Genomic DNA, 15,230 nt, shown 5'->3' with positions numbered 1-15,230 from the left:
CAAAAAGATAACACACCAGTTAATTAAGATTTGTATACATAATAGGAGATGTAATTGAATGGGAGATGTGCTGATAATATTTTATTATTGTATTCTGAAATTATTTACTCTTGACCCTGAAATTTAAAGACCACAAGATTGATGAGGTCAATCCTACACATGCTTACAAGGTATAAGCCCCATTAATTACAGTGAAATTTACTTATGAGCAGATATGCAGATGATTGTATGGTTAGAATTAAGTAATTCACAATACCAATCTAAGTAAGTTCAGGGCTGCAGAAATCGCAGGTGCCTAATGCAGGCACCCAAGGATATTATTTTTTCCAGCCTGCCACCCAAAAGTGAGTTGTTTCTTACAGCATTTGGAGGCTGACAAAATATTGGAATGCTGTTTAATCTCACTTATTAAAAATGTCATTTATTAAAAAGAATCATCAAAGGCAAGATTCTGGGACCTCTGACTGTCACCAAGTTCAAGGCCTTGTACTGATTCTGTTGTTTTACTCCTGTTAAGCAGTAGCCTCGTGGTGACAGGTTATGAGAGGAAAGGGAAAGAGGATTGCTTTGAGCATTTATTGGGCAGAGCCTAGATCAGGTAAATTCATTATGATTGGTCTGGGTGACAACAGGCTCTGCTGGCTGGAGGTTCTAGTAGTCAGTTGAGATTTTTGTGAGTTAAGGAGTTGGGAAAGAAAGGAGTTCGATGAAGAAGATGTGAGGAAAAGCTGGGGAGGAAGCTGAGGCTTGGGTGTATTAATGTAGGGTGTTATTAACGTATGTATTGTGAAGATGAAAAGGGAGCTGGTGGCTGAGTTAGTCTGAGAGGATGCCCTATGTAAAGGTTTTACCAAAGTAAAGTAACACAAGCTTAGTTAAAGTGTCTAAGCAATCAGAAATACAGGCTTCCCAAACTATGGTCTGTGGATCTGCATTTAAATATCTCAGGCAGCACATCCATCACATTAAATATTCATATTGATTTTTATTAGTTCTTTTATTTCTTAAATTGTATAAGGAATAAAGGAAGCAATAAAATACAATTAGAAATCATACAGCAGCTACAGCAGGAAGAAAAATAATTAAGTAGTCCAACATTCTCCTTAGCAAGTTTCAAGTGATCGGGGGTGGGGATTTGAAACCACTGCCTAAGAAAAACGCCATTTAGAGGCTGGTATCAGCAACAGTGTTTCTTAAGACATCAGAAACTGTCACCAGGCATCTCTACTACCTCAGTGTAAATATACCAGTGGTTTTCAACCCGTGTGCCGTGGCACCCTGGGGTGCCTTGAATGACGGTCAGGGGTGCCGTGGACAACACTGGCCTCTGTTCATCTTTCCTTCCCTCTCTCCTCTGATGCCCTCACATCTCTGCCTCTCAAAGGTTTGCACAGCTGTTTGATACAGCAGCCCTGGTTAACAACAACAACAACCATTACTAGGAAGTCCCAATTAACACAGGAACATACATACACATTGCAGGAAGGAAGATTAAGGCTTCTTTCTGAAATGCTATATTTTGTATACAAAGCGTGTGTTGTTGTTTCCTTTAATTTCCTGTAAGAATCCCAATTGACCAATCAGGAAGTAGTACATTTCAGCTTCTGATGAAAGATGGGGTGGGGGCAGAAATCTCTAAAAACCTGCACAGCAAAATGTAGCACGAAAATAGCTCTCAGACACCCTTCAAATCAGGTTTAGCCACAATTGCAACCCACCTCCCAAACCCAATTTGTTTTCAGCATCATCCTATGCATTGAGTTCAGTGGGGCTTCCTTTACTCCCAGGTAAGCAGAGATCATGAATTAGCAAATTGCACAGAAGGGGCCCAAAATAGCAAAAACCAACTTTTCCTGATCATGACATAACTGGATCCCTTCCCACCCAAACAGAGAGCAGTGCCTAACTACAAAGCCAATCTAGAGCTTCTGATGTTTAGAACTTTTACTAAGAAAAAGAATGTCTACATGAAAGAGCATACTTGTGCCTTTGTCTCTGTGCACACATGAAAGCGAGAATACATACATGCTTTCCATAATGTGGACCACTGTCCAGTTTGAAGTTGTAACACTACCCTGCCCTCAAACAAGTTTTTAAAGTAGTGGCAAGCAACAGATAAAACAGAAAACAAAGAAAGTATGTTAAAACAAAATGCACAGAACTCACCATTTTATATCAATATGTATGAATATGCATATGATGCCTTCCTGTGTAGAGTTTTTATTAAATTGGGTAATATCCAATTGTTGCATCCTGCTTGTGCAATGAACTTCTGCTTGTGGAAACGGGTTTTCTTTCTTCTACTTCTCTCCCTCTGCAGCCCCCCATTCCAAATTTGTTCCAGAATGTTGGGAGACACTCCAGAACCAGTGGCCCAAGGGGAGCACAGCAAAGGGATCTTACCCATAAATTGTTCAACTTCTAGATTCAATATAATGGATTTTAACTTTTTCAACACTTACTAAAAACAATTTAAACTCACTGAGCTACTTAAACCATTTTACCGTTAGAACATTGGTCTGAGCACAATGTTCTCTGATAGTATTTGGATAAGAGTTACGGAACACTATGTTGCTAAAGCAATGTCACACAGTGATCCAAAACAATTTCTTAAGATTCATATATATTTAGAAATGAGAAAGATAAAGGCTGCAATCAATGAACTCTTAGTTTGCAGTAAGTACCTCTGAACTCAGTGAGACTTCTTAGTAATTCATGTGTGTGATCAAAGCAATATGTTAAAACTGCCTTCAGATTAAAGTGCTGCTACCTGTAATGGGCCTGTCCCAACCAACCACCTGGGCCTCATGCTGTTTTAGGAAGAGAGATCTGGACACAACAGAATGTACCCCTCTGATTGCACCCACCCTTCCACTGTTTGTGATACTTGCTGCCACCAGGTAAGAGATTCTGGACTCGGCTACATTCGTAAAGATAAAACACTTTATATGCGTCATAACACTGACACCAGATGGCACTGTGGAGTTGCGTCTTTTGCCAACAGGATTTCCCTGTAAGAAGTTTACAACACGCTTAACTGAATCGCTTCTTTGATGTGTCTAGATCCAGCCTACATCTTTGTTAGGCTGCCCCTTTTCAAACTGCCTCCAAAGGTTTTCCAGGGTCTCCCTATTGCTTCCCTGAGTAGCACGTTATTGTTATAGACATGAAGTTAGGACTCAACAAGACAAACAAGTGAAACATACATGTCAGGGAACTGCCATCGGAGGAACAGGTGGTGGAGGGGCTCAGGGAGGCTGGGAGAGACTCAACAGCTGAAGCAGGAACCAGCCGGGGGAGGAGTGGATCTCTGAGGGAATGCGAGCAGGAGGGAGGGCTCAGAGACGCTTCCAGCGAGAACAGTGGGGAGGTATCTGAAGCTCCCATAGGGAGACCCACGCCTCGCCGGAAACTGTCACGCCGTGAGTCCGGAAGACGTGTTTCCGTTAAGGAGCTTTTATGCTGGAAACGATTCCAAAAGCAACCAATGTCGGAATCTGCAAGTGACTAGAGCAGCCATGTCTGAGGGGCTCCGTCACAGACAGAGGTTTGTGAACGTGCACAGACTCTGAGAGACTACGCTTTTACGCACAAGCAGCTCATCATCCCATCACAATACATTACCATAGTATACAAAAGCATATACACCAGGAAAAATATGCACTCGCATATAAGATACAGGCAGTTCAGGGCAGTAAAACCCATTCCTCACATTACCCATTAACACCTGTTATTAAAAGCATAAATATACTACTGGGAATGGGTCGGGTGGGAGAGCATTTCAGAACAGCTATTATCCATCAATCCCCTTAGTATATAATTTACAGAGATCAGGTAGTCCTAAGAAACACTATTCTAGATCATCTGGACTGCTGTTGCAGTTACATGGGAACCCCAAGTTACAGATGCTTCAGGTTACAGACTCCACTAACCCAGAAATAGTACCTCAGGTTAAGAACTTTGCTTCAGGATGAGAATAGAAATTGCGCGGGGTGGCGCAGCAGCAGCAGAAGGACCCATTAGCTAAAGTGGCACCTCGGGTTAAGAACAGTTTCAGGTTAAGAACGGACCTCCAGAACGAATTAAGTTCTTAACCCTAAGTACCACTGTACATGTTTATTTTGCTGGGCTAAGGGAGCAGGGTTTGCATTCATAAACTGCCCATGTGTACTGGACAGCTCCTAGTTCACATGGATGATTATGGGGAACTGCCCTCTCCTCACTCACTCAGAGCAGTTGATCTACTGCTGCATTTACCAAGGGAGAAGTTAAACCACTAGTGGGACCCTGGTATGGCCTTCTGTCCTCCCCCTCCCCCACCACCTCCAGCCTCTCCCCACTTCCTTTTGAATCACACCTCAGGTTCCCCGTTAAAAACCCTGATTCATGTTGTCCTTTGGTTGTCTCCTAAGGATTTTGGCCCACTTGTTCCCCTTTCCTCCTCTGTCTATCTTCCCAGCCATCTCCTCTCCACTGTCCTCTCTTCTTAGTTGCTCTTCTTCGCCCTATCTCCCTTTTTACCACCAACTGCTGTTTAAATACAGCCATGCTGGTTTCCAAACCAGCTCCTTGCCAGCCACCTGATGGAGGCCGGGCCTCACCTTCAATTCCCAATTCTCTTGCAAGCCCCTAGCAGCTGCAACACAGATGCTTTGCAGCAGCTGTAGCTTGAAGCCCGGTAAAGGTGCACACATCACTGCCTCCCCACACCACAGACCAACAACTACTAAATGAAGGGGGGGAAATACAGCCACTATGCATGAACAATTCTTACAGGATAGTATATTATTTAATTCAACACTTACCCCTTTTCTGAACCCAACCTTCTTTCACAATTGTAACATCGCTCATGATAGCTCCACAATGAGCCTTCAATTCAGAGAAATATTGTTTTGCAGTATCGCTTTGAGTTTCAAGTCTTTTCTGACTTTTCCGTATCTTAAATCAACCTGTAAATATAAAGGAAAAAAATTAACTTGATGTGTACTGTTGCTTGACACCCAATCCGCTCAAACAGCTCTTTTTCAAATGGTTACTATTTAGGAACTTTATAGGCCACCTTCCCCCTAAAACTGACTTTCAAAAATTCAGATCAATAACATAAATATCATCTAAAAACAGCATCCAGGGGGGGGAATCACAGTGTTAAAAGCATAAAACAACTTTGTCAGTGGCTAAATTCCTTTTCCTGGCACTCAAGTGTCGGAAACGTATAACTGAATGCTTTGATGTGGGTTATCTGTGAGAGGTCTAGTACTGTGGCCCTACCTTATTTATGTACCCCTATGATGTTATAGTTTATAATTATTGTGTAATGTTTTATTTCTGATTATCAGTCGAATAAAGGAAATTGATTGATTGTTAAAAGCATAGATGAACAGAATAGCCTTTACCTGGCACCTAGAGGATAGCAATGATACTACCAGGCAAATACGCCTGGGAAAACAAAAACAGTGCTTTAGCTATGTCACTGATTTAGCTCACTGCTAAACATACTTGTCAATATCCAAAAAAGTTGTTTTGCTAGATGTTGATCCTTGCTGACTCAGAAAAACCAAACCATTTGTAAAAGTCAGAGCTGTGAACTTTAGCTGGCCAATCATTTCGATCAATCTGTTAAACCCCTTTTGAATGATTCAAAATAGCCTTCGCCAACCTGCTCCCCTCCAGAATTTGTTGGATTACAAGTCCCATCATCCTTTACAATTGGCCATGCTGGCTGGGGCTGATAAAGTTCAAGTTAAACAATGTCTAGACAGCAGCACCATGTTGGAGAAAGCTGATTGAATGGATGTCCCTAATTAACCAAGTAACAAACTTTTTTTAGGGAATTCTTTTAAATACAAACATTTACAAAACTGTGGAGGGTGAAATGCCATTTTGGAAGAGCCCTTACCCCTTCTTTCCCACACTAAAGGGAATGTCCCTTCTAAGAAGGTTCACGCTCTGATACCTAAGGACATCATTTAAAAACAAAAGCAATTGCTTATTCTTATAAAAATATATCAGTGTTCAAAATTAGCCTGGCACCAGGCGCATTTTACACCTGACTATTGACCACTTGCAACCAAGTGAAGGTGCCTGGCATCTCCACCATCTGGGGATCATTGGATCTGGACTATTTTCACACACTAATGTGACATCCTGTAGAATTCTATCAGTTAGATTTTATCTGCACAATCAGAATGAATTTCAGGAACCAAAATGCTTTTTCTGTATATCCTAAGCAGGAGCAGTGAAAAACATTATAGTTAATTGTTGCTTCTTATCTTCACTTACCCCACCCCACTGCCCCGCTCACATTTGTGAAGAATATCTCTATGATAGGAATGGCCCATGTCACCATTAAGAAAAAGAGGTAGGATTGTCTTTAAAAGTGACTTTAGAGCAGTCTTGCCCAAAAATGGCAACTAGACATATTGTTTTGGTGACTGTAATCTTGGTTTAAGGAGCCATTTGGTTAATTTATATATCTGAGTTTCTAACACTAAGATATATACAGATCACAAATCTGCTTCATCATGTTTATTTATTTATAAGAGTTCTTGCCCACCCTTTGCCATAAAGTCCCAGGGCAGGTTATAAGAATAAAATATACAATGATAAAAACAGAAAAACTGCTACTATTATAAAAAAGTAAAACCATGCCAAATGCAACAAAACAACTTCAAAAAGAGAGGTGGATATGGTGTCTCTGTCCAAGAGACACCATAGCCAGCAAACTAACCAGAGCTGGAAATAGACACTCCTAGCCACCGAGGCTACCTGAGTGATAGTGCTGGATCCAGGAGAATCACCCAGGCTGCAGACCTGCTCCTTGCAGGTGATGGCAACCCCATCCAGAATGGGCCATCTTCCCACCTCCCAAACTTGAGCACTTGGAACCCAGAACACCTGCCTTTTCAGGATTCGGCTTCAATTTATTGTCCCAAAGGCTGACTTTCACCACCTCCAAGTAATACGCCTAGTACTTCAATCTCCTCCAATAGAGCTGAGTGTCATCAACATATTGGCAACACCTCATTACAAAACTCCAGATGACGGCTCTCAGCAATTTCAGGCAGGTGCTAAAACAACCTGGATAACAACACAATTCGCATGCCACTGAACAATGGCCATGAATAACTACATTCTGGAAATAGCTATTAAAGGTAGGATCAGAACCACTGAAGTATAGTGCCCCCCAACCTAGGGATGGAGGAAAAATGCAATTAAGTTTGTATTTAAAGCTACCACATATTGAACAAATGAACATTGAAACACAGCCATCCTATGAAATTCACACTTATCTGAATTTTGTAATGCACTTCTCCAGCAATGTGTACAAAAATACATACATCCTGGCAATGTGTGCGTAAAAATCCATGTATTAGTGAAAATAACATATGAAACTGCAATATATTATAAAAACTGCTTTGGGGGATGAATTACACCTAGCAGGGATAATGCAAGTTTGGTATTCCTCCATACCATGTGCACAACTGAACAGATATCTGCAACATTAGAAAAATGAATCCAGGTATCCCCTTTCTCTCTCATCTCTCTTCAGTAGAAGAATATGAAATGAGCTGTGCAAGACAATAATTGGAGCAGGGATATGAATGCCTGTAGTGCTGCTACCCCTTATATCACACTGGACAACAGCAGCAATGGATGCTTTGGTGAAAATGCATAGAAATCCTTCATTTCAGTTGCTCACAGAATTCCTATAAAAATGATAGCACTACAGTTAGCAATTCTAAACCTGTTCAGAAGGTATTCCCTATTCATCAAAATGATATGTTACTGTACAGTACTTTTAAGAACATATACTCTGAAAATTCTGATACCATGAGCTCCTAATGCAGAAGTGGGGGAGCTGTGGCCCTCCAGATGTTGCTTGACTAAAACTCTCATAATCCCTGACCTTTGGCCAGGATAACTGGGAATGATGGGAGTTGGAGTCTTGGTGTCTTAACATCCAGAAATCTTCATGTTCCCCCTCCACCCTAATAAAGCGCTAAGAATAACATATTTTAGTATCCAAAAGCAGAAATTGGCCAGTAATTCCCAGTTCCATATTCACATGAAAGTTTGAAAACTAGATCAATTACTAAACTTAAGAGAGAACTAAAGTTTATATGTTCCTGCATATAATAAGCCTTGGCAAAATCCATACCATATAACTCCATGATGGATCATGTCAGTGGTCCATCTAGTCCAGCATCCTGTTCTCACAATGACCAACCTATGCCTATCAGCGGTATTAGAAACTCAGATATATAAGTTAGGCACCAAGTGACTCCTTAAACCAGAGTTGCCATCTTTGAGCCAGACAGCTTGAAAGTTGTATTTTTCAATACAACTTTTTGGTTCCTGAAATTCATTCTGATGGTGCAGATAAAATCTCATGGATAGAATTCTATAGGATGTCGCATTAGTGTGTGAAAACAGTCAAGAACCAATGATCCCCAGGCATGCACTTCCTGATGATAGAGACGTCAGGTGCCATCCTGGCACCAAGACATCTTCACTTGGTCACAAGTGGCCAATATCCAGGTGCAAAATGCACCAGGCGCCCGGCTAATTTCAAACACTGCCTATAGGAAGCCTACAAGCAGGATCTGCCCATCTGTGATTCCCAGCAACTGGGATTGAGGAATACTGCCTCTTGACAGTGGAGGTGGAAGATGGCCATAGTGGCTAGGAGTCTTTGATAGACTTATCCCCCAATTTGTCTAATCCTTTTAAAGCCATCCAAGTTGGTAGCCACCACTGCCTCCCGTGGGAGCAAGTTCCATAGTTTAACTATGCACTGTGTAAAGAAGTACTTTCTTTTATCTGTCCTGAATCTTCCAACATTCAGCTTCATTGGAAGCTAATGAGTGTCATGAGTGAGAAAAACTTTCCTCTATCCACTTTCTCCATGCCATGCAGAATTCTGTAAACTTCTATCACATCAGCTCTTACTCACTTTTTCTCTAAACTAAACATTCCCAAAGGCTGTAACCATTCCTCATAGGGAAACCCTTTGATAATTTTGGTTGCTCTTTTCCACCTCTATACTATCCTTTTTGAGCTGAGAAAACCAGAACTGTTTACAGTATTTCAAATATGATCACACCATAGATTTGTATGATATTGGAAGTTTTATTTCACTTCATTTCCTAATGATCCCTTTTTCACAGCTGCCACACACTTGATCAACAACTTCACTGAGCTATCCACTACAACCCCAATGTCTTGTTCCAGGTCTTCCACCAGTTTAGACCCCTGAACATATATGTGAAATTAAGATGCTTTTGCCTTGACATGCAGCACTTTACCCTTGTTTACACTGAGTGGCATATGCCATTTTACAGCCCAGACACTCAGTTTGGATAGGTCCTTTCGGAGCTCTTCGCAATTTATTTTTGTTTTAACCACCTATACTTCCCCAAATCTGCCTAAATCTGACAAAGTATTGACAGTCTGGCCAAAATATAAAGCAATTTAGTCTCAAAATGTTAGAGAGATCAAGAAAAGAACACTATGAAATCCACAAGAACCTTTGAGTTCAAGAAGTACCTCAGAGACTTCTCAGAGAATTACATATAAGACAAACTGCTGCTTCTGGCATAAAATAGTCTTACTTAAGCTGTAGATAGGAAGATACCAGTTTGGAACCTAACTTGCTTTTTGTGAATGAAAAAGTATTCCATCAATGGAGAAGCACCTTAGGATACAGGTGGATACAGTTATGCACCACCATCTCTTTCTATATATTTCAATGTTTAATTGTTTATATTTAAATAGTATAGTCATGTCCAAGATTGCAAACATGAGCTTCTCTATTACATGAGAGATAAATATGCTTTCTTTCTCTTGTGCTAACTCAACTTTTGAGAAAATAATTATTATGAGAATTCAGTTATCTCTCAAAATTTGGATAATACAGCATTTATTTCATGGCTGTTAACTTTAAGATAAAGCTTTTTGTATTTATTCACAGTGGCGTAGCGTGGGTTGTCAGCACCCGGGGCAAGGCAAGTAATTTGTGCCCCCTAACCCGTGGATTTGCGTCCCCTAACCCGTGGATTTGCGCCCCCTAACCCTAACCCCCAGATGTTGCGCCCGGTGCGGCCGGGCCCCCCTGCACCCCCCACGCTACGCCACTGTTTATTCACTGAAGGCCTGAAACAGTATCTAGTCAAGTCAGTGGAAAGAATAAAACACATATATTATTAATGTCAGCTAAGGTAGATCTTTTCCTAAAGCATCAATTTCTTTCAAGATCATGGCACACAAGTAACTTTATACATGTGAGTAAAAAGCACAATAGCAATTCTACAGGATGTCTCTTAACAAGCTCCTGTACTGAGGCAGTAACTGAGCATCAACATTCAGCTTCAAAAGCCCCATAGTGGGGACTCTGCTCTAGTCCTGAAGATAGATTTCTGAACTCTATATTAGACTTCCAAGAATGACATTTATACTGGATTTCTAAACACAGCTCAAACCATTAGAATGTCATTATCCAAGCTGTATTCATGTGAATAAAGGTGTTACTCCTATAAGGGTTCTTCAGGAGTACATGTCTAATTTCTATAGCATTTATATGATCTTCATGAACATATGCCCCCCCACCATTTCTCATAAAGAGAATAATGTTAATGCAAGTAAAGTCACCTATTTGCATCTATTTACTTCAATAAACCATTTTTTAAAAGTGTCAAATGTTCAAAAAATTATTCTTCATGCAGTCGCCAAGTTTCAAATTCACAGCAATACTGTCTCAACGCTGTTAACTGTAAATAATAATAATGTTGAGTAAATCTTCAACTGAGTAGGTGTTTCTTCCAAGCAAATATGCATAGACTATAACTCCTGGTTAGTTTTTGTGTGATCCTAATGATGATGAAATATATCTGTTTTAGAACATGTCAAAGACTTAGAAAATCCAACAGATGTAGGTTTTCATGCATGGCAAAAAAAAAACCCAAAGCAGTAAAAAACCTTAACTTTCTGCAAAATAGACACAATAAAAGCATGTGTTGCCATAACAGGAATCTAAACATATTCTAATGATTACTTCCTAATTTCCTGTTAAAGATCTATCTAGATTATGAACTCACAAACATACTAAAAAACTTTTTTGTTTCATATAGAATAATCCTATTCATGTTTACCCAGAACCAAGTCCCACTGTGTTCAATTGGGTTTCCTTCTTGGTAAGTGTGCATAAAGTTATGGCCTAAGGAACTTGCTCCTGTAGTATGTATTTTAAACCTACACCCTTACAAACCAGTTCTAATCCCATTTACTTTGAAGTAAATCCCACTTAACATCAATAGGACATGAACTCTCAAGGCAAATAAATTTAGGATTTTAGCCTAAATGCTCAACTTGTTGCTCAAGTGTATTAATGTTTTAATACTCAATGTATTTGATTTTTAATATTATATCTTGCTGTTCCCATCTTTACAGAGGTGCTCAAAGCATAAGGAATAATCTGTCAGTTAATTATGTTATAGATGAAACAACTTAATGAAGTATTCCAAGTATAATTCTGCACACAATTTAAGTTCCCATTTGTCAAGAAAGCTTTGAAAAATGTATGTCATTATTTGCATACAGGCAATATTTTCAATTTAGACAACAATATATCATATGCTAAAGCTGCAAATATATGTACATAGAATCATAGAACTGTAAAGGTGGAAGGAACCATGAGGGCCATCTAGTCCACCCCCTGCAATGTAGGAATCTTTCACCCACTGTGGGGCTTGAATCCACAACCCTTAAATTAAGTCTCTTGCTCTACTGACAGAGCTATCTACTGGGGGAGGGACCTTCTTTGAACTCAGTGGAAATTACGTCTAAACAAACATAACTAGAATGAGTTGTTAGTTTAAAAAAAGAACAGGTAGTACTTTTAAATGGCATTGCTTACATTTAAATCAGATAAACCAAAGCAATAGGTTTTGTTTCCATGCATATTTTCTTAGGAGTAAATCCCACTGTACTCAGTGACACTTCCTTCCAAGGAAACATGCAGAAGACCATACTGCCTATCTGTTTCACTGTCAGCTATTTTTGAAATTTTTGATAACAAATAGCGATAAACACAGTACACTTTAATTGTACTTTGCAATTTAGTTTTTAAAAGTTAAAATATAATAAAAGAAACAAACATTAAAACATTTCCCTTGTCATAGGAAAAGAGAAAGCTGAAATCTCTAGATAGAAAATGACTTCTTCTGTGAGTTTGTTAGCTAAATATACATATACAGAACTTCTGGCAGTGGATATAATTGTGTGTACTCTACTCTTCTTCTGAACCATTCATCTGGACATCCATGTTTGCCTCATCCAATCAAGGCATACATACATTATAATTAGCAGTCCAATCCAATTAAAGATATTGGGGTCAATTTAAAACTCTTCACAGGAAAACAAACAGAACCACAAACAAAATCTGCTTAATGAACACTCTTAATGATGTCAAAACAAAATAGTTTTTAAGTACTGTACATTTTATTTGTCTTGTAACTACTCTTGAATTGCATTGTTCAAGTAAGAATATACTTTCTGCAAAACAGAATACATTTGAAAAAATAAAATTACACATAGTGTATTAGAGCTTCCTTTAAATTTCACAGCATTTTAATGTCTGTATGTCCTAGCAAGGTTGGCAAGATACCCAACCCCAATATTAGAGTTTCTCAGATGTACCCCAAAAACAGCTATCTCTAAGCTCTCTGAAGCATGATTGCAAATAATCTATCAGCTACTAAAATATATTGTTTGCAAATTAAATTCAATCTTCAGATTTACTGTGTTAAAAACGACCCAGTGTGTACTAATAATACATATTAGATTTGCCAAATTTTGATAATACTAGATTACCCAACCTTCAGTACAGTAATCTACTTCACAGTTTAAAGTCCAGTCTAAAAGAACTTCTTTGAATTAAGACATAGACAATAAAAAACACATCAAACTATTTCATTTATTCCCATCTGCCAGCATTATGACAGACATATATCACAGCATATGACAGACATATATCACATATACGTTTATAAGTAATTATAATAAAACTTCAATGAAAACATGCCAAATTGCTTGAATACCATGAAAAAGAAATTTTAAGTGCCCTTATATCTAAATTTCTTGTGCCACATTGTGCTTTTTAAAGTAGTGTTTTAAGTTTTGTTTACAAATAACTGATTAACTTCTAAGGATGATCCTATTTACTAACAGGCCTTTTTTTCAAACTGTAACATGTGTCACTCTATTCAATCTCCTCAGATCATGGTCTGTACAAGTAGGAGGTGGGTAAGAAGCAGTGTCTGTCGAGTAATCATGTACTGTACATCAACTCCTCTATGTACAAAGCAGCCATCATAATGGCTGTTCCAGCAAGATTGATGCGCAGAAAGAGGTTGGTTTGTTTACTTGCAGCCACAGCTGCCAGCAGCACCAGCAGCAGCACCAGAGCAATACACTACTATGAACAGAACAGACCATCCTCTCCTATTTCTATTCTTATCACACAGACACGTTCTAAAGTGACCAGAAAACGTTTTTTACTCATTAAACTCAGGCCATTCGCTATATACATTTACCTCTGATCCACGACAAACAGAGGGTGGGGGAGGGAAATATGTGGACGTGTGAGGAGTCACAGTGACCGCGAAGGTGTGTGCGTCGGGGGGAGGAGGAGTAGCTGGATGTGGGGGCTGGATATTATCAGGAGAGACCAGGTGCGCAAGGAACGCTCTGCGCCCTCCTCCTCCTCCCAGAGCATCCCCTTCAGATGAAAAGGAAGCCACATTCCATATAAATAACTGCGCCCGTGCGCGCGCGCGCGCGCGGCTGTATGTTGTGCCTCGTGGCCAAGCACACATCTCTCTCCCTTTCCTCCCCCCCCCCACCCGCGCGTCTTTAATGTTATATAACCTCTTGTGTCTCTACAGGAGCCTGTCAGGCCCCGCCAAACACACACACACAGAAACACACGCACTAGTAGTCTAGGGGGGACTTGTTATATTTTCTATGCTGTGAGTGATGGCTGGCGAAGGAGGAGCTGGGGAAGTACTGCTGCTGCCGCCGCCGCCTCCCTCTGTCAGCACAAGGATACTGACGGGGATCATCACTATACTAGGCCCTAGATGTGTCGTCCCCCCCTTCAGGGTGGGAAGCGGAGAGGGGGGGCGGGGACACACCAGAAATTGGGGGAGCCGCCGCCTGTGCGCCAAGCCGCAGCCGAGGAGGCATCCCCACCCTCCGCCGCTCCTCCCGCCCTCACCTCACCTCACGTGCCCCGAGAGCAGCCAGCGCCCAGCCAGCCAGCCAGCATCCCCCGCCACCCATCCTCTCCCTCCCGCCCGCCCGCCATCCCAGCAGCTCCACGCTCGTTTACCTGAGGCGGAGGCGAGGGCGGCGGATGCTCGGCCGTTGGTGTGGAAGTGGCGGGAAGGCGGAGGCGGTTCCGGGCAGGGGGGCCCCCCGCGCTCCCTCCTCCCTCGCCCCCCCACAGCACCGCCGGGCTCGGCCCTTCGTTTCCCCTCAGCGCTGTGGGGAAGGGTCCAGGCCCCGGCCGGCGAGGGAGACGCAGGAGGGGCGGCGGCGGCGGCGGCTACATAAGACAGCGGCTTCTCCTCCCCGCCCGCTATTCACGGCGGCGCCCGCCTGGGCAGCTCGGCCGCAGCATCCGCGGACGTCAGGGCGGCGGCTCCCGCTCCCGGCTCAGGGTGCCCGGAGCCGCCTGGGGCCCAGCCTTCGGTCCGGCTGCCGCTACAGCCGCCGCCGCCGCCGCCGTTGTTTCGGCCGCCTCCGCCAGGCTCGTTATTGACTTTCAGGAAAACTCCCGACGTCACTGGCTCCCCCCCGAGTGTCTTCCCCTCCAAGGCGGCGGCGGCGGCGGCAGCAGCAGCGGCAGCATCGGCATCCCCCAGCTCTCGCGAGAAGCGCCGATGTGCGGAGCGGGGGGCTGCCAGACAGAGCAGGGAGGGAAAAGGCGGGGGGAGCCAGACAGAGCGGAGGGAGGGAGGCGGAGGTGAAGAGGATGAATGGGAAGGAGGGAGGGAGAGGCACGCAGGAAGGAGCCGGCGGGGCTGACCAACCGACAGGCGAGGGTGGGGGCGGGGAGGGAGGGCTGAGGTGAAAAAGAGACGGGGCGGGATAAAGGGGAGGCAGGAACCAGACAGGCCGCCAGACGCGGGAAAGCTGAGGGAAAGGAGGATGGGCGGGAGCAAGCGAGGATG

The 15,230-nt window shown here is 42.3% G+C and overlaps 1 protein-coding gene across 4 annotated transcripts in view; it reads right to left on the bottom strand.

The window, feature by feature from the left end:
* The window catches only part of AKT3 (AKT serine/threonine kinase 3), a 114,393-nt gene extending 99,471 nt beyond the window's left edge, over window positions 1-14,922 (bottom strand). For 2 of the 4 annotated variants that reach the window (XR_003705980.2, XM_028724131.2), the window contains exons 1-2: window positions 14,387-14,921; window positions 4,806-4,949 (exon numbers count right to left, since the gene is read on the bottom strand). Coding sequence is in view for 3 of the 4 variants with exons in the window: in XM_028724131.2 (XP_028579964.1) it covers window positions 4,806-4,851 (46 nt within the window). In the remaining variant the exon portion in view is untranslated. Of the gene's footprint in view, window positions 1-4,805; window positions 4,950-14,386 lie in introns of all 4 variants that reach the window. The other 2 variants (XM_028724129.2, XM_028724130.2) reach the window with 2 other exon arrangements.
* Window positions 14,923-15,230: the final 308 nt, after the last annotated feature.

This window comes from Podarcis muralis, chromosome 3, assembly GCF_964188315.1.
Source record: "Podarcis muralis chromosome 3, rPodMur119.hap1.1, whole genome shotgun sequence".
In the NCBI taxonomy this organism is placed as follows: domain Eukaryota; kingdom Metazoa; phylum Chordata; class Lepidosauria; order Squamata; family Lacertidae; genus Podarcis; species Podarcis muralis.
The sequence above is the reverse complement of the archived record's forward strand: the minus strand, read 5'-3'. Positions and strand labels throughout refer to the sequence as shown.